The 24,612-nt window shown below is 43.5% G+C and overlaps 1 protein-coding gene across 7 annotated transcripts in view; it reads left to right on the forward strand.

The window, feature by feature from the left end:
• Positions 1-24,612, forward strand: part of TBC1D4 (TBC1 domain family member 4) — a 99,255-nt gene that overhangs the window by 56,199 nt on the left and 18,444 nt on the right. For 3 of the 7 annotated variants that reach the window (XR_014510071.1, XM_083435778.1, XM_083435781.1), the window contains exons 8-12: positions 1,448-1,570; positions 6,086-6,160; positions 8,893-9,119; positions 13,878-14,027; positions 23,103-23,263. Coding sequence is in view for 6 of the 7 variants with exons in the window: in XM_083435778.1 (XP_083291904.1) it covers positions 1,448-1,570; positions 6,086-6,160; positions 8,893-9,119; positions 13,878-14,027; positions 23,103-23,263 (736 nt within the window). In the remaining variant the exon portion in view is untranslated. The remainder of the gene's footprint in view (positions 1-1,447; positions 1,571-6,085; positions 6,161-8,892; positions 9,120-13,877; positions 14,028-23,102; positions 23,264-24,612) is intronic. The other 4 variants (XM_083435779.1, XM_083435782.1, XM_083435780.1 and 1 more) reach the window with 2 other exon arrangements.

The following is a 24,612-nucleotide window of genomic DNA, read 5'->3' on the forward strand; positions in this document are numbered from 1 at the left end:
ACATTTAGCTTAGTCCCAGTGAAATCCCTCTGAGTTAATGAATGGTCAGGCTAGTCAACTGTGGCACTTTGTGGCAGTGGTTTCCAAAGGGCAATTATGTGTTGTGCCAATCAGTTTCATTGGGTGACCCTAAGCTCTAGCCTTGTGAGAGAGTTGGGAAACTCTAGCCTTGGGGTGGGAATTGCAAGTTGATTTCGTTTGCAGAATAAGGAAGACTGTGAATGATAAGTACCATAGTGTAGAAATTATTGAGTGACCATCTTGAGCATTACAATAATAGCTTCCTTTAATGATAAACCGCCTCTTGATTAAAATATTGTTAAGGCAGCAGTTAAGTTAAAAACTGCTATGAAACAAAACTTGGTTATAAAACCCAGCAAAAGTTAACTATGCCAGAGCAGTTAAACCAGGCTTCCTCAACCTTCGTCCTCTAGATGTTTTGAGACCTCAGTTCCCATCATCCCTGACCACTGGTCCTGCTAGCTAGGGATCATGGGAGTTGTAGGCGAAAAACATCTGGAGGGCCGGGGTTGAGGAAGCCTGAGTTTAAGCCCTATTCAGTATTCTTTGCTCCTGTGTTGACAAAAGTCCCACCTACAACTTCCCCAAAAAATGTTTTTAATGTGAATGCCTGTAGCAAGGGAGTATGAGCCTTCATATTCAGGCATGGAGACTTCCTGGAATCTGAAACCCTGGCTTTGCTTTTAGCAAATGAATGGCCAATGGGACCTTTTGATTTGCTTTGGGGTTGCAGTACACAAAAAAGGGGTCACTACTCCCCTGTGGCCCAGCCGCAATCCAAATAGTTTACAGCAACAACATCAAGAAGTCAATGACGAATTTTGCACCCCTGGTGTTGCATCTAGTTTGACCTGGTTTCCTTAAAGGTAAAGGGACCCCTGACCATTAGGTCCAGTCGTGGATGACTCTGGGGTTGCAGCGCTCATCTCACTTTACTGGCCGAGGGAGCCAGCGTACAGCTTCCGGGTCATGTGGCCAGCATGACTAAGCCACTTCTGGCGAAACAGAGCAGTGCGCGGAAACGCCATTTACCTTCCCGCCGGAGCGGTACCTATTTATCTACTTGCACTTTGACGTGCTTTCGAACTGCTAGGTGGGCAGGAGCAGGGACCGAGCAACGGGAGCTCACCCCGTCACGGGGATTCGAACCGCCAACCTTCCGATCGGCAAGCCCTAGGCTCAGTGGTTTAACCCACAGCACCACCCGCATCCCTACCCGCATTTCCTTACGTTGCACTAAAAACCAAAGTGTAGCATGTAGAAAAACTTAATGCAACAACACCCTGCAAATTTTAAAAGGCAACATGAGATAAGTGCACTTTCTTCTGTTTTGCACTTTGTATATCTGTGGGTCAGTTTGGCAGGGGTACATTTGCATTGTCTTCTGTAGGCAACATCAATGACAAAGCTTGCCTTTTTGTTTCAGCAGAATGCCTCCAACACGACAGTTCCAGAGAACGCAGCTAGTGGTGGCAGATTCAAACTTGACATTCTGAAAAACAAGGCCAAGAAATCTTTGACCAGCTCTCTGGAAAACATTTTCTCAAGGGTAAGTTGCTCAGGAGCGAGGACTCCTGGGATGTAATTGTCCATAAGACCATTGTAACCTTTTAGATATTTGATTAGCTTCTTCGGTAACAAATTCTACCTATTTGGGCCTATTCTTTTTTGCATCTCTTTCTTGAAAACTGAAATTTGTGTTGAATTGTACAGATCACCAATAATTCATTAAGTTGTCTTTGCAACAACAACTACAGAAATAAGAATTAATTTCAGTATGGCAAATGGTGGTCTGTTGGGAGTGCTGGTATTTTGCCTGTATTGTGCCCTACAGGAATGTGCTTCTCTATTTATTTGTTTATATCACAAAATTTATACATTACTTGGTAGTTGTTGTTTTTAAGTGTTTTACGAAAAGATAAAACCAATAAACCAGATTTTTTTTTTTTACTGTACATTAAAACTTGCAAGAAGTTTAAACACTAAAACAGATTAAAATTCACACCAGCTTTTCTAAGCATCTGGGTCGACTTGACTAAACTTCCTAGTTATAAAAAGGTTGATAAAATAATTGGCTTGGCACAAGTTAATACCAATTAAAACTTGGTTAAAATCATGTGATCTGCAGAGCTCTGGAGCCAACTTTCTGAGCTGACGCCATCTTAACCGGAAGCCACTAGATATTCGACTTGACTAAACAAAAATGTTTTTAGTGGATTCAGAAAAGAGTTCAGTGAAGGCGCCTGCTTGAAATCAATAGGCAGGGAGTTCCCTAAGTGTAGGTGCTGCCACACTAAAGGATTGGGTTCTAACAAATGTGGAATGGGTGTTATGGGGCACTTGTAGCAGTGCTAATTCTGCCAGTCGAAGCGATCGAGTAGGGCACATAAGGGGTAAGGCAATCTCATAGGTACACTGGTCCAAAGTTGTTAATGGCTTTAAATGCTACCTTTAAATACTAACTGGGCCTTGAACACGGGTATTCTATGCAAAGGGACACAGGTGGCGCTGTGGGTTAAACCACAGAGCCTAGGGCTTGCCGATCGGAAGGTCGTCAGTTTGAATCCCTGCGATGGGGTGAGTGCCCATTGTTCGGTCCCAGCTCCTGCCAACCTAGCAGTTCAAAAGCACGTCAAGTTCAAGTAGATAAATAGGTACCACCCCGGCGGGAAGGTAAAGGGCGTTTCGCCAGAAGCAGCTTAGTCATGTTGGCCATATGACCCGGAAAAACTGTCTGCGGGCAAACGCCAGCTCCCTTGGCCTATAGAGCGAGAGGAGCACACAACCAAAGAGTCATCCGCGACTGGACCTAACAGTCAGGGGTACCTTTACCTTTACCTTTATTCTATGCAAACAAGGGCTCACTCCTGTCAGCAGTCAGCACCATGCTCTAACTAATTGAGTTATACAGAGGCAGCGCTCTGCTTTAACTGCATCTTCTGGATCAAGCACAAGGAAGGCCCTCATAGAGCACGTATCGAGTGTGTCATTTAACATCTGCATGTTTTGATATTATTATCAAATAGGTATTAAGAATTTTTAGGCGGTTTAGTGGCATAAGTTGTATAAGGCATGGCTTGAAGCTGCATATTTTAACATGAGTAGCTTGGACGGTGAATCACTTTGTATGTAGGTCGGATTTGAAAGTTAAAATTAACCCGGCACAGTGCCTTCTGGAATTCCGTTGCTTCCGAATGTGGTTGCTGATGGGTCACATAGTCTTAGAGGCTTGCATCCAGTTTCCCTCTCTTGCTTACTTAATTAGGCATCATGGGAGAAGATAGCATGGCATCGAAAGCAACAGATGTGAGGAAAACCTCAAGAGCAGAAATTAGGGGTGCATTTTGATTGGCGAAGGACAATCTCACTCAAACTAGAACGTTTGATTGATTGATTGATGGCAAGCATATATGTTGCAGTTCAGTAAATATAACATGGAATCCAAACCGAAAGGCAAGGATGACCCTGAATTATAGAATTTTACTCCTAAACTGGTATCTTCCCCAATATAATATTGGAAACTTTGGTCTGCCCAGGATGCTAGATTTGTTGTTTAATAAGCAATATATGGCCCTGGGCAGCAACTAGGTTTGCAGAAGTGCCATTTTGTGAAGAGATTGAAAGTGGTAGAAGATGAACAACAGACAAAGCTACCATGCAATGAGACACCCAAAATGTATTTAGTTTCAAAAATAAACAAAAGTTGAGGCTTCCACAGTTGCAAGCTCTTATCTCAAGTGCTGAGACATGAGAGGGGTTGTCTGGCAAAAATTGTTTCCAGTTGACTGAATAAATACAACCTATTAAATTCCAGGTTTCATAAGTGCAGCATATGTCTCTTGTCTTCAAAGCATGCCATATTCTGTTTAGGGTAGCTTATGAACAGTCAGCACATTTTTTTGAACATTGAAAGGAAATCTTGATGCTTTCCTGAAGCAAAATCCTGAGCCTCTTAAGAATTTCATTTATATCTCCTGCTGTTTTGCTTCCAGATAAATATTTGCTTCACTTAACAAGAGTTCTGTTCAACAGACCTTAGCAGCTATAGCGTCAACGCTCAGTTACCTTGCAAGGTTAATGACAAATGGAGGTGTCGTCATTGAGGGTCACTTCTGATACGTCTAGCCATCAAATTCAACTTTGGGATGAAAGCACAATGGCATCCAAGTTTCATTAATTACTCTTCCTGTATCATCTATGCTGTTCTGGGTGTAGTGTTAGAAACTCAGATCTATTAACTAGGCACCTAATAATAATAATAATAATAATAATAATATTTATTTATACCCCGCCCATCTGGCTAGGTTTCCCCAGCCACTCTGGGCAGCTTCCAACAAATATTAAAATACAATGGTCTGTTAAACATTAAAAGCTTCCCTAAACAGGGCTGCTTTCAGATGTCTTCTAAAAGCCTGGTAGTTGTTTTTCTCTTTGACATCTGGTGGGAGGGCGTTCCACAGGGAGGGTGCCACTACCGAGAAGGCCCTCTGCCTGGTTCCCTGTAACTTGGCTTCTCGCAGTAAGGGAACTGCCAGAAGGTCCTCGGTGCTGCACCTCAGTGTCCGGGCAGAACAACGGGGGTGGAGATGCTCCTTCAGGTATGCTGGGCCGAGGCCGTTTAGGGCTTTAAAGGTCAGCACCAACACTTTGAATTGTGTTCGGAAATGTACTGGGAGCCAATGTAGATCTTTCAAGATCGGTGTTATGTGGTCCCAGCGGCCGCTCCCAGTCACCAGTCTAGCTTCCGCATTCTGGATTAGTTGTGGTTTCCGGGTCACTGTAGAGCGCATTGCAGTAGTGCAAGCAGGAGATAACTAGAGCATGCACCACTCTGGCGAGACAGTCCGCAGGCAGGTAGGGTCTCAGCCTACATACCAGGTGGAGCTGGTAAACAGCTGCGCTGGACACAGAATTGACCTGCGCCTCCATGGACAGTTGTGAGTCCAAAATGGCTCCCAGACTGCGCACCTGGTCCTTAAGCCAGGGTTGCAGTTGCCAAAATGGAATGTCTATTTGCCGTTTGGGGGCAAAGCGGCTCTGAAGTCTTAGCTTTCAAATGATGGACTTGACGGTGATTAATTCCCATTTAAACATCTGGCAAGTACAGATTACAACCTTGAGTTCCGAGAACTTAAAGAAGAAAAGTCACTTGATCCCGGGACAGTCCACATATATATATTGGCTATTTCCAACCTCTTTTTCTTAATGGTCACTGCTGCTGCTGCTCAGGCTGCACAGAAATAGCATTTTGGTTCCTGAAATTCTTTCCGATTGTACAGCAAAAATATAACTGATAGAATTCTATAAGATGGGGTATTTGTGTGTGAAAACAGTCCAGATCCAATGATCCCCAGGTGGTGGAGATACCGGGCACAATCCTGGTGCAAGTGGTTAAAAGCCAGGTGTAAAATACGCCTGGCGCCTAGCTAATTTTGAACACTGTCTGGATGGCTCCCTAACCCTGTGACATAGAATTTCAGGGGTTTAGTGACAGGAAAGGGGGAGTCAATGAAAATTGCCTTCCTATCTGTTCTCCAGCGGGAGAATCCCATGAACAGATTTCTGCTTATGGGATCAGAGGATTCAAGACTGTATCCTTTTTTGACACATGAATGCGCTAGAGCGCATGTACGTTACACAGGATTTCAGTTTTCAAGTAAATGTGCCAATTTGGGGTTGGTTCACAGCACGTTCCAACTTGCGATTTCTTTATCAAGGATATTTCTTCAGCGTGGAATTAAATGGCTTGCCTTTCAGCACTTGACAGCTATATTGGTACAGATAGTGCTAGAAGCACATTCAAGCACCAAGCACTCTGTCCTATCCTTGCCAGCTTCTCCAAGGGAACTACAAAATGGGAAAGTTCCCAAATTCAGAGGGGTCCACAGGCTGCTTCTGGCCTCTGTGGGCTGTCGCTGAGCCGTTAACGCTCCAGGCGAAATCCTTTTGTGAGTTGTTTTCCTGGCTTTGCTCCCTTGTAGCCGAAAGTAAGCTGCTGTTTGTGAATTGCAGAGAGTGGGGAAAGGGGTCTTAACAGGTGGGATGCTTTGTTGTTCTTCCGTAGGGAGCTAACCGAATGCGCGGCCGGTTGGGGAGCATGGACAGCTTTGAAAGGTGCAACAACCTCACTTCTGACAAAGTAAGTAACGGGCTTCGCCCGCGTGGGGGGTGGGGAATAAAGTGCAAAATTATGCTGGATATAGGAGTTTATTTGGGTTTTCCTAAAAAAAAAGTCACAGAACTTGCCCAAGATGTTTCTCATAGCATAGACAAGAAGGTGCTGGTGGAATCTCTGTAGGTTGGTAAGTTTAAAAGTAGAGAAGTAAGAAAAAGGAAAAATTACTTCCCTGGGTAGCAATCAACTCTAATTACAGTCCTGTTATCTGTGGAGCTCCGAAGCGTTCTTGCTAAGCCGTCGCCATCTTGGAACCCTAATAGTACTTGAAATCTGCCCCTTACCTTGTAAGCTTATGGCTGGTTAGAGTCACAGCCTGGCAGCCCAGCAGGGAAGAAGGTGTAAATTGGAAGAGTTAGACATTTGTGGTAGCTCGATGGCTTGGGGGGGAAACAAGGAGCAGGGATGCAGGGCAGATATTTTATTTCTTGGTGGAAAACATTCCGTTTCATAAATTCATTAGTCAAAAACAATGGATGCTGTCAGGGAACTGCCATCAGTGTCCGAGGGAGAGAGCAAGCTCCAAAGGGATCCCAGAGAGCGTCCCGGGAGTGGGAGAGGCAGCCCGTCTTCTGGGGAAGAGAATCAACGTAGCACCAGTGGAGAAGGGGGGCAGATGGGGGAAGCGGCGAGGCGGTCCCATGATTCCTTGCCGGGGACCAGCGGGGAGAGGAAGGGTCCTCCGCTGGCTACGCCCTCCTTGCGCAGAAGGCTTCCGCGCAGGGAGAGTAGGCGGAGACTTGGCGTCAAAGAGCTTCTTTGCTGGAAGAAGTTTAAGAAACGCCCACTGACGGATTCTGCCAGCGATTGAGACGGTCACGGGCGAGTTGCTGCCCGGACAGGAAAGGTTCACTCAGGCAACCCAGCCAGAGGTTGGGACAAGCTTACGCACGAGGAACCCCTAGAACCATTACAGATGCCAACTGCAAATACATACAGTGGATGCTCGGGTTGTGAACGTGATCCGTGCAGGATGCACGTTCGCAACCCGCAGCAGTGCATCTGAACACGTGTGGGTTGTGATTCAGCGCTTCTGTGCATGCCCGACCACCAAAACCTGGAAGTAACCCGTTCCAGTACTTCTGGGTTTCGGCGGTACATAACCCAAAAAAACGCAACCTAAAGCGTCTGTAACCTGAGGTATGCCTGTATTAGGAAAGGTTGGGTTTGTAAGCTTTATTTAGGACACTGACAAACTGGAACGTGTCCAGAGGAGGGCAACCAAAATGGTCAAAGGCCTGGAAACGATGCCTTATGAGGAACGGCTAAGGGAGCTGGGCATGTTTAGCCTGGAGAAGAGGAGGTTAAGGGGTGATATGATAGCCATGTTCAAATATATAAAAGGATGTCACATAGAAGAGGGAGAAAGGTTGTTTTCTGCTGCTCCAGAGAAGCGGACATGGAGCAATGGATCCAAACTACAAGAAAGAAGATTCCACCTAAACATTAGGAAGAACTTCCTGACAGTAAGAGCTGTTCGACAGTGGAATTTGCTGCCAAGGAGTGTGGTGGAGTCTCCTTCTTTGGAGGTCTGTAAGCAGAGGCTTGACAACCATATGTCAGGAGTGCTCTGATGGTGTTTCCTGCTTGGCAGGGGGTTGGACTCGATGACCCTTGTGGTCTCTTCCAACTCTATGATTCTATGATTTAGTAAATACAAGTAACACAGAAGTCTGAATCGGGTCATTCTCTAGGGCGCAGAGGTGGGGAACTGGCCCACCTTCCATGGGGCAAAAATATTTGGGCTTGAAATGCAAGGCTAGTGGAGGGGGTGGCCTGGAGAGAGGGCTCCGTTTGACCCCTGGGCCTCAGGTTCCACACCGCTAGCGGTGGATCTTTAGTTAGCTCAGTTGGTTAGAGCGTGGTGCTGATAACGCCACGGTTGTGGGTTCAAGCCCCATATGAGCCGGCTGCATATTCCTGCGTTGCTGGGCATTGGACTAGATCACGCTAAGATCCTTTCCATCGATTCTAAAATCCTACTTGCTTTTATGAGTGTAAACGGAATAACTCATTGCCAATTGGAATGAAACCTACTTAGGGGAAGTAAGCATGTAAAGCAGAATAAAACCCTGAAAGCCCTTGTTTATCCCAGTTGATACATGTCTCTTAAACAATGACATTTTAAATCTGTCATCCTTTGCCGTTAGCCTGCCTGTGCAGCATGTGTAAACAGCTCGTCGTACACTTTCCATTTATTTCCTCTTTTACATAGCAATTGCACACACACACACACATTATTATTATTATTTCTCCTCTGAGAGATGTGGAAACAGAGCGGTTCTTTTGACTTCTAATTTTCCTGTTGCTCTTAATGCAGCTTTTTATTAGCAGATCCCTCTTCCAGGAAAGAGCTCTGACAGGACAGGAAATCTGTACACGATAGGCCGAGAAAAGAAGCCAGTTTTGATTGGAACCCGGGCTTGAAAATGTTTTAGCAGTGCCAGTAAAGTATTCGGATTCTTTTTGCAGTATTGTTCGCGAGAGGTCATGGCAATTCCAGGGGCAAAGGAAGTTTGGCATAGTTTCTAATTAGCATACAATGGGTTTGCTTTCGGGTTTTTTCCGCCCAGGAGGAGGAGGCTCAGTTTCATCTCCTCTCTTGTTAACTTGCAGGGATTGCTCTGACATTCACTGCGTAGTTATAGGGTGTAAAAGGGGCGACCTCATTCCTGACTGTGGCTGACTTCTTCCAGGAATGCTCTTCGGGGGAATCTCCTTCCACAACGCCCCCCGCTTCTCCCATATCCTCGGCTTGGCAGCCGTTCCCCGAAGAGGATTCCGATTCTCCCCAGTTCAGGAGACGAGCTCATACCTTTAGCCACCCACCGTCCAGCGCCAAAAAGAGGATTACTTTCCAAGACGGAAGGTCTCAAAGTGTCAAGTCTCCTCTCCTGAGACAGAACTCTGCGGAGCATAGCAGGTGAGTTTTGAGCCAAGCAACTGCATAGGAATCTTGTAGGCTTGTCTGGATATCTTTTATTTCCCCATTATTATTTTTTGATGGAACAAGGATAAGAATCTTGGAATAGTTGCCTGGGTTTTTCATTCTTTCACAGGCAACCAGAGAGTAACAGTTTACAGCATATATCTTCAGTATATTTTACTCAACAGCAAGTTCCAGTGAGTTTAGTGAGACTTCTTCCTGTGTAGGGCTTTGCACCCTACAAATAGAGATTGAGTTGTTGTTGGTTTTTTTGTTCATAAAAACACTTCCCTTCGACGGCTGTAAAATATCTGAAGCAATTAGGTGCTTGTAATGATGATGGTCTACATTTTATAAATCAGAAAGCAGCTATAGCCAGCCAATACAAATATGGGTATATAAGGAGCTGCTCTTTGGACGTGGCTCACTCTTCTGCGCAAACCTCTTGAAATGAATGGAAGATGCACAAAAGCGATTGGACCCACTCATTTGTGGACTTTATTTATTTAAATCTTTAAGGCCTTTAGTGCTTTCTATAAAGTAACAGTTTTGTGTAAAAGAAGATCTGCCTTGTTTTTTCTAGAGTGGTTCAAGTCTTGTGCTTTGTTGCAGTACAGACCCCTTTCTCTTTCCACCATTCAGGGATTTACAATACAATGGTTTTATTTCAGACTAACATTTTTAGGGTGCTTTTCTTTCCCAAAATAACTCTCAAAGCACCGTAGAAAAAATATACTTTTAATTATCTTGGGGAAAAAATATTATTATGTAAGAAGAAGCAAACATTGAACAATGAGGATTTTAAGCAATACAAAAGCAAAATCAGCAACGGAACTGTTCTGGCACCTCTCAACCAGGAGAGGGGAGCAGAGACATAGCTCACCTAATCTCAAAAGGACATAGAATAAGTGTAGTCTTTTGATACTGGAAGAAGAGGACTTGCCAACAACTGTACTTCTAAAAATGGTGGGGCAAAGGGAGGATAATATGGGAGCAGGTGGTTTTTTAACTTTATTCCCAACCTGTTTAGGGAGTTATAATTTATTGCCGGCACTTTTGGATCAGGCTTCAAAACAAGCTGGAAGTATTAAATAATTTCTGAGTGACACGTTTGCAAAAAAAGGCAGCCCCTTCCATTCTCTCTGGCCACTGCCTTCTTCAATGGCTGCAGCTTTTGAGCACTTGGCCAAAGCAGTCAACACACAGTGCATTGCTGCCGTTGAACATGGATGTGGCCAAGGCATGTAAGACAACAGCCAGAGCCTCAGTACATTTTGACTAGTAAGCAGTGTCGCCATCCAGATATTGAATGATTCCTATGCAACAGCTGCAGTGTTTAAGATGTGGTCCAGTACTTCGAAGTAAATCTCATTGAACATGTAAAGGATTGCACCTTAAGTATCCTTAAATGCCTTCAAAACTAGTAACATAATAAGTTCAGTTAATTTAAGTGGTTTTGTTCGTAATCCTACAAAACTGCAGAACACTGTACCTTCATAGAACAATGTGCAGAGGTGAACTGCGGTCTTCATGAGCCTCCATTGCAGACAGTGGCCATGCAATTTCAAGGAATCACAATACACTATGTTCTGACACCCACTCTGTCAGGCCTGCTGAGGAGATACATGGTGGTGCCATTTTAACTCTTAGGAGGGTAGGATGAAGGCTTGGATTCCAAATAACCCCCCCTGAACCATGTAGCCTTAATACCAAGTCACTTTTTAAATTAATTGAGATGAGAAGATTCATGCAAAGAATGAGCTGTGTTCAGGACACCTCTAGCTGAGATTTCCCCCCTAACATCTAGGGTAGAGAAAGCAAGCATTTTTCAAGTGTTTAATGTACCAAGCCTTATTTTACTGCATTTCTCTCTTGAAATACATTATTCATTTATTTCTAATTGTACAGTCAGCCCCACAGCCAGACCAGTTGTAACAGCAGCCCTTGCGGTTGAGATCCTTTCTTATAGAGATAGGTAATCCATTTTCCCCAGTTAGTGCTAATTAACACCATCTCCAAGTTGAGCTTCCCTTCATCCAGTGTTTGTGACCGGATCCACAATGCATTGCAGTGTGATTGAAGCCAGTCAAGTTGTTTCATCCCTAAAAGACTGGTATCAATCTTGGCCTGTTAAGCAGGTTGCTGCAGCTCTGTGTAGTAACCACTTTCCAAACTTTCCAATGAATTGCCCCTAGTAGTAAGTCTTCTTGCCAACAGGAGTATATGTTGCTAATCCTCCCTTCTGTGTCCACGGTTAGTTGACACCTCTCAACACCCTCTTCTGGCAGTTTGTAGCTTGTCAGCAAAGTGACCTTGTCTGTCGCCGATTTAGTGTTAGGTTGCTCCCCCCCACTTCCCACCCTCAGACCCTAATCATTACGATGCTGCAGTGAAACAGGAAACTTGAACAATAATTGTGTTAGACCTGCTGACAACATTTCTTTGCCCATTGCTGCAGAGCTGTTGTCTTTGCTTGCTCAGCAGGTTTTGTAGTCTAAACAGCAACACTTCAACAGTTTGATCATAAGTTGCTTTTGTGCACGTGTGTAGACTCAAAAACGGTCGCCCCAGAAATATTTGATGGCGGAGGCTTGTAAGGATTCACCTTCTAACAGTCTGAAATAATTCCGAGGATACTTAAAGTTTTTCCACCAACTCTAGAACACGTTTATTTTGACCGACACCATCATTTTGGAATCTATCACTGTAAAATAACTGCATTCTTTGTATCCCCCCCCCCCCGTAGCATCTTTCTGCCCACCCCAAATAATATTCTGGTGAAATGTTGTTGTTTTTCTTGTAAGCCTGTACCTGAAAACAAAGTGGCAGTGTAGCACTTTGCAGGTACATTGCAGAAGGGGAAATCGTAAGTCAATAGGAGTTGATAGAATCCTGATCATAAGTAAACTAGTAACTGTGAATCTATTACCGTATTGGCCCGAATATAAGCTACACCCGAATATAAGCCACACCTTTAAAATTCGGGGGGGGGGGAGAAATAAAAGACAATACCTGAATATAAGCTGCTCCCTTAAAATTCTGCAGACACTCACACCTGTAAATGACAAATGTAGAAGAAAATCTGTGGCACCGTAAATGCAAATAAAAAATCAATACTGCACTGTAAAATACGGAGAAAGCGACAAATGACATTAGAATTAATTGCACAACAGTCTCAAACTCGCAAATCAGCAATAAAACTTTTATTTTTTGTTCCGTTTTCCCATATGTCTGTTTCAGCAGCAATATCGTAAAAGCCGATTTTTGCAAGGCTGTGAATTTAAGCCACACTTTAACTTTTCACAGTCGGAATTTGGGGGGTGGGGGTGGGAGTGTGGTTTATATTCAGGCCAATACGGTAAGTTTGAATAAGAGAAAATAAAAAACGGGCAGTTGTCCTGGGGACATAGGGAGCCCCTCTAGGCTGCCTTACTTTGAAGATGCTGATTGTTAGACCTGTGACCTTTTGCATGCAAGGCAGGCGACCTCAAACTGAGCAACTTTCCCTTTCCTGTTTTGTGTTAATAGTTGAGATGCTGTAGGCTGAAGTACTGAATAAGCAGCTACCACCACAAATGGCAGACGTGCATCCAGCATCTCCCATATGCCCCCTTGTAACATGTAGCAGAACTTCCTTCTTGTCCGAATGTCAGGCAATGGGTAAATTCTAGGCGACGTTATAGGAGGAGAAGGATGAGTTAAGGTGTGGTGGGGTGTTTTTATCAGGATTGTGTCTTCAGTGCTGTCTAACCTTCCTGTTGGAATTACTGCTCGCGTGGTTTTTCTTAGTTCCCAGTATGTCACAAGACTTGCAGCTTCTTAAGTTTTAATGAAAGCTGAACCTTTAGGGTAAGGTAAAGTGAAAGGGACCCCTGACCATTAGGTCCAGTCGTGACCGACTCTGGGGTTGCGGCGCTCATCTCGCTTTTTGGCCAGGGAGCTGGCGTACAGCTTCCGGGTCATGTGACCACCATGACAAAGCCGCTTCTGGCGAACCAGAGCAGCGCACGGAAACGCCATTTACCTTCCCGCTGGAGTGGTACCTATTTACCTACTTGCACTTTGACGTGCTTTCGAACTGCTAGGTGGGCGGGAGCAGGGACCGAGCAACGGGAGCTCACCCCGTCGCAAGGATTCGAACTGCCAACCTTCTCATCAGCAAGTCCTAGGCTCTGTGGTTTAACCCACAGCGCCACCCGCATCCCTACAGTGGTACCTCGGGTACAGTACTTAATTCGTTCCGGAGGTCCGTTCTTAACCTGAAACTGTTCTTAATCTGAAGCACCACTTTAGCTAATGGGGCCTCCTGCTGCTGCCGCACCACCGGAGCACGATTTCTGTTCTCATCCTGAAGCAAAGTTCTTAACCCGAGGTACTATTTTTGGGTTAGCGGAGTCTGTAACCTGAAGCGTCTGTAACCTGAAGTGTCTGTAACCCGAGATACCACTGTATATCCCTGAAAGGGGGAGGAGGGGGTAGTTTACCTTGACTAGATGTGCAGGTTGAGGGAATGTGCTGCCAAGTACATGGCTCAGTTTTTCGGTTTCTTTAAATGCCCCCCAACTCAACTTCAGCAAAATTTCGTGGTGCATTAAACTTGAAGTGCACCGAATTTTCACACTGTTACTGTAATAATGGCAATTACAATTCAGGTCCTGACTGAACCTCTTACATGGTGAGTATGGAGTGTGGGACCGCTTTAAAATGTTGTACTGAAACTCATTTGCTACGCTTTTCCTTATCGCCTGCTGTCAGGCTGACACTTGCCCGACGCGCTCGCAGTGAGAGTGAATCATCTGCGCCCCCGAGTCTCCCTTCCTCCTTCTCTGCCCCATCTTTCCTGAAAAGCTTTTACCAGAGCTCAGGAAAACCATCTCCTCAGTCTGAAAACGAGCTCCCCCAGAGGTGAGAACACTGGTTTCTGCCTGGCCTGCAAGTTTGCACTTCCTATGCAGCCGGCTTGCGATAAGGAATTTTTGCCACTCGCTTCTAAGTGAGATACTTCACTTGTTTCGTGAAAACCTGTGAACAGAGCGTTCTTTGGAAATGCCTGCTGAGGATTACAGCACAGAGATCTTGCGTAACTACTACACTGTTTTCTGACTAATGCCAAAATAATGTGAAAAAAAAGATCAACATTGCCAAACCCAGTAAGGGAAAAATCATGAGGTTTCTAAATATACTGATTGTTGTTTTTACCCAAATGGGATATTTTTTTTAAAAAAAAAACCCTGCATAAATCTGTATATGACTTTAAATTACTCCTCTGGACAATCTCTGCATGTCTCCCTAGTGTAGTCTAGTACAAGACTTGGATGTGGAAGCACTTTTATTCCTCGAATAAAACGGATTTTTTGCCATCCTCATTACCCCATCCATAGACATGGGAACAATCTTGTTCCACCACACAGAATGGTTGTAAAGTTCGTTTGAGGAGATGATAACGAGCAGGGCATTTTACCCTACACACTTTGAAGTGTCTCAGATTTTTAAAAATAAATGACCTTTATTGCTGAGTTAACAATGTAAAGAAAATAACCCGGGCACTTTAAAAAAAGGAGAGAGAAAAATGGCAATGTTGATGATATTAGTTGGTATTATACTAATTAGCTGCTTAATCGTGTGCTGTATGGCAGGGGCAATGTGAAGGCTGCCCGTGTGTGACTAACATTGGCATGCTTTTGTTGTTTTTAATGCTTTAAATGAGGAATATAATTTGCACTGGGCTGCTAGTGCCTGCTATCAGGGAGGCTTGTTATCGGCTGTGTGAACTGACCTCCCATTGGCCAACATGGATATTTGCATTTTGAAGGCACCCAGTTACTGGTATGATTCAACCACTGCAGTTATGTTTAGATTCCCCAAACTGCCCTCCTTTCAGTACACAATGACACATACTATACGGCACTTTCTGAGCATGGCAATGAAGGTTTTGTGAAGCCCCAGCGCATGAGGAAAGCATCAAAAAGTAACAGTGGTACGTCTCATTGGTGATGCACTTGAATGGTTTCAGAATTGTGATTTCACCACTTTTGCTGCTCGGGAAAGTGTAGGCAGTCTGTGGACCCTGATGTGGAGGATATTGTTCTTCGGCCTACTTGTAATGTCTCTTTTAGATTTTATTTTCACTGAACCAAAGCAATGTTCCATTTAACTGGAGGTCTGCAGGCCCAGCAGAGTGTCCACTGGCCCCAGCCTGTGGCCTTCTGTCTCGGGTACCGTTCTTTGCCAAACTGGCTTGTGAGTATGCAAGAAACATTAGACCAGGACCCAAAGAGTCGAGGAGGCTGGTGGTGAACACTGATTCACACGGAATTAATTGGCTTACCGGGATTTTCAGTGAAGAACAGCGATAACCGTAGTTGAGAAATATCACGGGGATGTGTTTTTCTTTCCTGCTAAACCCAAATGTCACCCTGCAGACCATCTTATTAGAGTGACAATGTTTGTCTGATGCAACCAAAAATTATTATTTAACCATATTATAACTTAAAATGTGATTAAATCTGGAGTACATCTAGCCAGCATCTCTTTCACGCCAAGGTCATTTGCTTTCAAACTCCCATCTCAAGATTTTTCAGCTGTGGTGATTTCAATAACAAACTGTTGCTCGTATCTCTTTATTTTGCAAGTTTAAAAACTGCAATGAGCTTTGAAAACAATAAGTGGGTGTTACAAGAAAGAAGATTCCACCTAAACATTAGGAAGAACTTCCTGACAGTAAGAGCTGTTCGACAGTGGAATTTGCTCCCAAGGAGTGTGGTGGAGTCTCCTTCTTTGGAGGTCTTTAAGCAGAGGCTTGACAACCACATGTCAGGAGTGCTCTGATGGTGTTTCCTGCTTGGCAGGGGGTTGGACTCGAGGGTCCTTGTGGTCTCTTCCAACTCTATGACTCTATGATTCTATTCTATGATTCATTCTGGTTGATACAGATTTTAATTGGAGCAGGAGTGTTGTTCCTGATTTTAAGCAGTTAAAGCACTGTCGATGGCTGAAGGAGGCAGCAGAACTATTAAAACTACCTTTCTCATGGAAGTGCTTAAATGCCACAGGCACAGGAAAAGCATTCTTTTCTGTGTGAGGAATGCCTCTTATAAGATAACACATATCGTGCATGTGTCTTTCTTTAAAATTTACTGTAGGCAACCATATGCTGATTTAATTGATCAACTGTATCTCCTAAATTAGTGGACTAAGGCTTCTTTAATCTGGCTATAGCCCTACTTTTAATAGGTTCTCTTTTTATCTGTGTTATCCTATAACTATCAGCTAAAATCCGCCTACCTGGCGGAGGAAACCTTTTACCGTTCTCATCCTGATCTTGGCCTCTTTTTACTAAATATTTATGTGGGGAGGAACATTTTGGCCTCATCTTCCTAGCTTAGTCGGCAGAGCACGAGACTCTTACTCTAGGGTCATGGGTTCGAGTGCCACGTTGAGCAAAAGATTCCTGCATTGCAGGGGGTTGGACTAGATAACTCTTGTCCCTTCCAGCTCCACATTTCTGTTATTCTATGGCCTCTTATTGCTCCTACCATGCATAACAGGTTATCACTGTTAGTGGCTGGCTTTTTAAAAAAATTAATATAAATTTTATTAGTATTTTCCACACAACAACAACACGAAAAATATCGAAAAATAACAATACACAAAACACAAAAACCGTTAGTGACAGACTTAAGTCATGAGCACTCCAATTCATTGACTGGCCATCTTATTTACAAGTTATGTATGTAATTGTAAAGCTGTTGAGTTTCTTAATATTTCAGACATTTCATCAGTAGCAAATCTGTCTGTCTGTCTGTCTGTCTGTCTGTCTATCTATCTATCTATCTATATCTATCTATCTATCTATCTATCATCTAGGGCTTAGGTTTTTCTTCTTGCACTTTTAGGGCAACCAGGAAAATTGGATGTGTGGTCTTGTGTAATTCAGAGTAATACAGAGAGAGATAAGCAACACCATAGTCAATCCATCAGAGGATTAAAACTGATAGGAATCTTTCAGCCTTAGGACACATTAGTTAAAGGCATAAGCATCTGAGCCGCTCTTTTCTATTCATCGGGTGGGTGTGTTTTCATTTTCAGCTAACATCAGTGAGTACATACACAGGCGAAGGCGTGAATTTCCCTTTTAGTTTTCTGCTTTCCTTCAAAGGAAAGGAGAAGTTGAACTGAAAGCAAAGCTGAGAGACAATGCAGATTTTTCATATGCTGCAGCCCTAAAGATTTACTTTTGGGTGAGTTACGGTTTGCGGGTTAAAACTCAAAAATGCTCCATTTGTGAACAAAATAAGGGAAATTATCTTTGAAAGACGGTTGTGGAGTTGTGCTACCAAGAAATCTAGAGCTTGTTGCTCTTGTCACTTAGGAAATCCCCTCCATTTATTTGGAGAAGCGCAATGCTTCTGCTGATGAAACTGGAAGAAGGAATAGAAAAGGGCTTTTGTAATTACAATGTGGTTTTGGAACCAGATCGTTCTAAAAGAACCTTTTTTTCCTGTAAAAGTTTGCAAAAGTAGAGGCAAACTTCACACGATCTCACAGCTGGCTAAATGGAGACTGGGTTCATGGCCATCCAGGTAGTTTTAAGTGTTTTGCTAATTTCTTTCTAATGTTTCATAACTTATCAGCATCTTAAGAGTAAAAATACAAAGTGAGAAACTAGGTGGTTTTCTTTGCAGTTTTGATTTGGTTACTTTTATCCTGCTTTGTCTCTAGGAAGGTGCAATAAAACCTAGATGGGTTTCGTATGGGTTAATGGAAGTCCTTTTATTTGTTTGTGAGAGCAATCTCTAAAGTAAAAGGACTAGATCGGAGCTTCAATATAGGATGTTTTTTAATCAAAATGTAGGGAAACAGTAAACACATTTCACTTTCAGAAGGCAGTCTTCCTTGCATTTGTTTCACTCTAAAGCTGCTGTTACACTTTACAAGCAAAGGTTGGTGGTTCTACTTACCCCCCAGAAACTGCTCTTGCTAAGCTCTAGGGGATTTTGCCATTTCTTGTTGAAACCATTTTTTAAAAAACCTAGCGAAGACTTGCATTTGCTACCTGCTTGGAAAACTAGGTTACTTGGGATCAGAAAAATTAAAGGTCCATGGGAAGACATATTGCACAGCATTCATTGATCTGAGCTCAGTTTTTGCACAACTAAAGTAGGGTGCATCTGTGGCTATCCTGTTTAGAAATTAACATTTTAGTGATGAGTGTGGGGGCCACAAAAGAGGTCGAAATAGTTCTTTCTTGGTGCATTATTTATATAAAAGCTATCTCACGCCCACTTGCTATGTATTTAAAATATTCCAAATTGTCAAATAAGGGCATTCTACATACTTTTGATTTGTCACAATAATGCAATGCATTTTGAGAGAGTTTAGAGGGTTTTCTCTGAAAGCCTATGTTTGTCTCCTTTTTATGGCTCTAGTTTCTTCCTCTTTTGTAGTTCAGCCTTTGTAATTCTGTGTTTGACTATATTCACTCTTCATTAGTCTGGAATACATCAGTCTGATTTTTAACTCTATCACAGCAGCCAAACTCTTTTAATTATATCTGCATTGCTTTTATGTACTGATCTTGTACTGTTAGCTTTAAATATTAAGTAGAATATTAATGTAATGCTACATTAGTAGAGGCTAAAAAAATACTTGCATATTCTGTTTAGCTTAGAAATGAGACCCATTAAAGATCCTTTGTGAGGTGCTGGCAGAAAATACTCTTTGGTTCTTGGCTAGTGCTTAGATAAGAGAGCAACGGTCTCTAGACATCTTTCTTACTTTCGTTTAATATGATGGGACTTGCTTTTATTCAGTTTCATTCTTTGTCATGGTGTTTCACTGCTTTGTATGCTGTACAAAATCATCTCCTGAAGCTCTTTCTTGTCTGCGAATTTCAGGTTCTAGAATATTTCAGTCATGATTCATTAAAGCACACACAAAGGTCCAGGAATTAAGAATTTAACAATTGGCGGCTGTTCTGGTCAACTTCACGATGAAGAAAAATTGCTTTCTAACCCATTCACTGGACTTATAATGTATCTACACCCCCCCCTTTTTTTTTGCTTCAGTTGCTAGGTCTGTATGTCCTCATAATAAATAAATAAAATTATTATTATTATTATTATTATTATTATTATTATTATTAATACCTCGCCCATCTGCCTGGGTTTCCCCAGCCACTCTGGGCGGCTTCCAACAGAATATTAAAATATAATAGTCTATTAAACTATTAAATATTAAAAGCTTCCCTATACAAGGCTGCCTTCAGATGTCTGGTAGTTTATTCTCTCTTTGAGTTCAATATTACAGTGTTGGTGATTCTGTTTCATTAAAAAAAATCCTCAGTGTGGCTAAGCAGAATGACAGCAAAATTCAACAAAATAAAAACCATACATATCAGCAGTTAAAATACGTTGAAAACTCCACAGATGAAATGCCAGGGAGATGAACAGCTTGGCAGGTCAAATTCCAGTAGGAAACAGAAGGTCTTGGTGCAATAATTAGAAGGTCTTCGAGTAAAGTCTCCTTCTGCAGTGAGTTTCAAAGCCAGGACTTGGCCCCAGAGAAAGCCCCGTCTCATGTTCCAACCAATTGGAACTTGGATGTTGGCAGCATGCAGAAAGAAAACCTTAATGAGCAGGCAGGTTTGTGGGGCAGGAGATCATCCTTAAGATATCCTGGACCAAAGCCCATACAGTGGTGCCTCGCAAGACGAAAAGAATCCGTTCCGCGAGTCTCTTCGTCTTGCGGTTTTTTTCGTCTTGCGAAGCAAGCCCATTAGCGGCTTAGCGGATTAGCGCTATTAGCGGCTATTAAAGGCTTAAGAGATTAGTGGATTAGCTGCTAAAAGGCTATTAGCGGCTTAGCGGGCTTAGTGGATCAGCTGATAAGCGGCTTAGCGATCAGCTGTTAAGCGGCTTAGCGATCAGCTGTTAAGCGGCTTAGCGGCTTGGGAAAAGGGGGGGAGGGGGGAAAACCCCGCAGGAACTCGCAAGACATTTTCGTCTTGCGAAGCAAGCCCATAGCAAATTCGTTTTGCGAAGCACCTCCAAAACAGAAAACCCTTTCGTCTAGTGGGTTTTCCATCTTGTGGGGCATTCGTCTTGCGGGGCACCACTGTATAGGCAGTGCTTTCCCCCCTAGAACAATAGATGCCAATACTCACCATGAAGTTATTACATTAAGTGCTACACTTTTTAACAACAGCAAAAAGGGGTGCCAGTACTGCGTGCCTTTGAGTACGCCCTGAAAAAAAACCCCACACTGCATATAAGGCTTTAGAAAAGGTAGTGAACAGTCTAAATTAGGCTCAGAAACAAACTGGAAGCCTGTGAAATTGATGCACTTAGGAAACTGCAAATTCTTTTAAATTTATTATTATTTTTAATGTGTCTAGCCCAGTTATCTTGACTTCCTTTTACCTGAAGATAGAATCTGGCATTGTCCCATATTCAAAGCAGAAGTTCTGAACTCTGAGCCATAAACAGTAATATGTATAAGCACATAGAGTGCTGGACGTGAATATTTTTTTTCCAGTGGGTAACAAGTTTACCCTAAAATTGTCATCTTGAATAGCCAAAGGATAATAACCAAACGTCTAGAAGGGTGTGGGGCTTAATTTCCACCAAAATTATATATATATGTGGTGCCTCGCAAGACGAAAAGAATCCGTTCCGCGAGTCTCTTCGTCTAGCGGTTTTTTCGTCTTGCGAAGCAACCCTATTAGCGGATTAGCACTATTAGCGGTTTAGCTGCTATTAAAGGCTTAAGGGATTAGCGGATTAGCTGCTAAAAGGCTATTAGCAGCTTAGTGCCTTAGAAAAAGGGGGTGGGGAGCGAAAAAGAATACGCAAGAATCGCAATACATTTTCGTCTTGCGAAGCAAGCCCATAGAGAAATTCGTCCTGCGAAGCGCATTGAAAAACGGAAAACCCTTTCGTCTAGCGGGTTTTCCGTCTTGCGAGGCATTCGTCTTGCGGGGCACCACTGTGTGTGTGTGTGTGTATATATATATATATATATATATATATATATATATATTATTTATACCCCACCCTCCCTGGCCAGAGCTGGGCTCAGGGCAGCTAACACCAGTAAAATTACAGTAAAAACATAATAGGGGGAAAAACCAATTTAAAATAGATGTCAAAATGCAATTTAAAGTGCAGCCTCATTTTACAGTAGCTGATAAATCAAGACCATAACGGGAGGGAAACATAAGAGTCAGACCGAGTCCAAACCAAAGGCCAGGCAGAACAGCTCTGTCTTGCAGTATGGTGTAGTGGTTAAGAGCGGTAGTCACGTAATCTGGAGAACCGGGTTCGCGTCTCCGCTCCTCCACATGCAGCTGCTGGGTGACCTTGGGCCAGTCACACTTCTCTGAAGTCTCTCAGCCCCACTCACCTCACAGAGTGTTTGTTGTGGGGGAGGAAGGGAAAGGAGAATGTTAGCCGCTTTGAGACTCCTTAAAGGGAGTGAAAGGCGGGATATCAAATCCAAACTCTTCTCTTCTTCTTCTTCTTGCAGGCCCTGCAGAAAGATGTCAAGTCCCGCAGGGCCCTAGTCTCTTGTGACAGAGCGTTCCACCACATCAGGGCCAGTACTGAAAAGGCCCTGGCCCTAGTTGAAACCAATCTAACCTCCTTGAGGCTTGGGACCTCCAAAGTTTGGTTATTTATGTAACTTAAGGTCCTCCGCGGGGCATATCAGGAGAGGCGGTCCCGTAGGTACGAGGGTCCTAGGCCGCATAGGGCTTTAAAGGTCAAAACCAGCACCTTAAACCTGACCCTGTACTCCACCGGGAGCCAGTGCAGTTGGTAAAGCACTGGATGAATGTGATCCCGTGGCAAGGACCCCGTAAGGAGCCTCGCTGTGGCATTCTGCACCCGCTGGAGTTTCTGGGTCAGCTTCAAGGGCAGCCCTGCGTAGAGCAAGTTACAATAATCAAGCCTGGAGGTGACCGTCGCATGGATCACTGTGGCCAGATCAGGGTGAGAAAGGTAATGGACCAACTGCATAATACAGTGGAGATGGAAAAATGCCACCTTTGCTGTGGCTGCAACCTGCGCCTCCATGTGCATTGATGCTATAAAAATTATTTTTAAAGCTTCTCTTCAAAGGAGTTGGACAAGGAAACCATTCTTGATCATGCACCCTCCTTGTGTGTTTCCCTTTTTGTCCATTTCGTGGTGGTACAAATTTGGGTGCAAATAAAATAGAAAGAAGTTATGGCCACTTCTGAGAGATACCACGCATTATCTCATCTACAAAAACTTTTGACATCACAGCTGCAAACAGATCAAACTCTGATTCTTCAGAAGAAGTAAAATTTTGATACTTCATTTGCTTTCATGCACATACAAGCCTTGTGGAATGTGGGTGCAATTTGAAAAAGAGAGACTTAATACTCTTGTTTGGACCTTCATGTCAAGTTCGTTGTGTTGTTTAGCCTTATCTATCCCGTAAGCCTAAGACAAATGTTAATCTTCAGGTAACCTAGAAGATGAGATCAATAGCATTTTTAGCTTAGATTACAGATTTATGGACATGAGGGGGAAAAACACACACAGAGTCTATTCCCAATTTTGATAATGAGGGTTCTCTTAAATGCAGTTTTCCTCCTTCTAATAAATATGCAATGTGCAACATAGTTTTCCCGCAACTCTAAATATTCGTAGATTCCAAAATTGTATGGGACTTACAAAAAACTTGTTGGAGATTTGTGGATAAACCTCCAGGTTTCTGGTTGTAGAAACAGGACAGTGTCTAGGACAAAAATACGGCGAGAACCTGGGCCCAGATGAGGCCGGTGTCCTTAATGAAAAGATCTGGGAAGCCTCGCTATATGCCGATTACATTGAAGTGATGTAATCCTTTGTGTGTTCAAGGCTGTTCCGCTGGCTTTGCATGGCCATGCCTAGGCTTCTGTCAGTCTTCCTTGACGCTGACTTGGGCTGTTGTCTTTTCCTCCCGATCCTGCAGTGATGGGGAAAGAAGAAAAAGGACCTCCTCTGTGTGCAGCAATGACTCTCTAAATGCTGGCGGAATTACTCTTACCCCCCGCCGGATTTCCTGGCGGCAGAGAATCTTCCTAAGGGTGGCATCGCCCATGAAGAAATCGCCCTCAGCAATGCAACTTCAAGGTCAGTTTTCATTTTGAGGCGGCGGTTTCGATTTCATATCTCTGTTTAAGAGTAGCAGTTTCCAGTCCTCTCTTAAAAGAAGTGGGCAAGTTCTGCAAGACCCAAGTTTGAATACAGTGGTGCCTCGCAAGACGAAATTAATTCGTTCTGCGAGTTTTTTCGTCTTGTGAATTTTTCGTCTTGCGAAGCACGGTTTCCCATAGGAATGCATTGACGGTTTTAAGAAAAAGGCGCAAGACGTTTTCGTCTTGCAAAGCAAGCCCCTAGGGAAATTCGTCTTGCGAAGCAACTCAAAAAACTCTTTCGTCTTGCGAGTTTTTCATCTTGCGAGGCATTCGTCTTGCGAGGTACCACTGTACTTGATATGCGTGTTAGGTGCGTGTTTTGTTTTAAGGTTCCAAATGGATTTCTTTTCAGGTAGTTGGCCTTTTTGTGGCAGTAAGCTATCGAAGTCAGAGTCAAGTGTATGATTGACTATCCCTGTATCTTTCAACATGTCGTTCTAAGAGTAACCACTTCAGTTGTCTCCAGAAACACATGGCCACATCTCCTCCTATCTGCTTCTGAATCATGTTTCCTTCTGACCTCCCTGGTAACATTTGGTTAACAACTGTATTATGCAACGTATCTTTGTCGCCAGCACTGCCTTGACCTCAAGTTACAGCTAAGGAAGTCATATGGGGTGGTGCAAGAGTAGATGTCTGGTGGCAACAGGCTAATGAACATAAGAAGAGTCCTGCAGGATCTGATCCAATGTTCATCTAGTCCTGGGTTTCCCAAACTTGGGTCTCCAGCTATTGTTGGACTACAGTTCCCATCACCCTGACCACTGGTCTTGCTAGCTAGGGATGATGGGAGTTGTAGTCCAAAAACAGCTGGAGGGAACTCCTGATCTAGCCCAATATCCTCCTTATGCACAGGTGCATCTGGAAAGCCCACAAGCAGAGTCTGAAGTAAGTTCATTATGTCAGGCATGGCCAAACTTGGCCCTCCAGATGTTTTGGGACTACAGTTCCCAACATCCCTGACCACTGGTCCTGTTAGCTAGGGATGATGGGAGTTGTAGTACCAAAACATCTGGAGGGCCAAGTTTGTCCATGCCTGCATTATGTCATTGCTTCTCAGCTACTGGGAATCAGAGTTAATATTGTTACATGTAGCCCTCTCCTCCATGAATTTGCCAGTCCTCATTTAAGACCATCGAGGCAAGTGATCACATCCCTTCCTTTTGCCCCTTCTGAATCTCCTGCCAGCCAGTTAAACTGGATGAAAGGAAGGAACAAAAGGGAGGGACAAAAACTTCTCTCTCCTCCTTCTTCACCCCGTGCTTGTCAACCACCTTGCATCAT

Source organism: Podarcis tiliguerta (genome assembly GCF_965153285.1).
Source record: "Podarcis tiliguerta genome assembly, chromosome: 4".
In the NCBI taxonomy this organism is placed as follows: domain Eukaryota; kingdom Metazoa; phylum Chordata; class Lepidosauria; order Squamata; family Lacertidae; genus Podarcis; species Podarcis tiliguerta.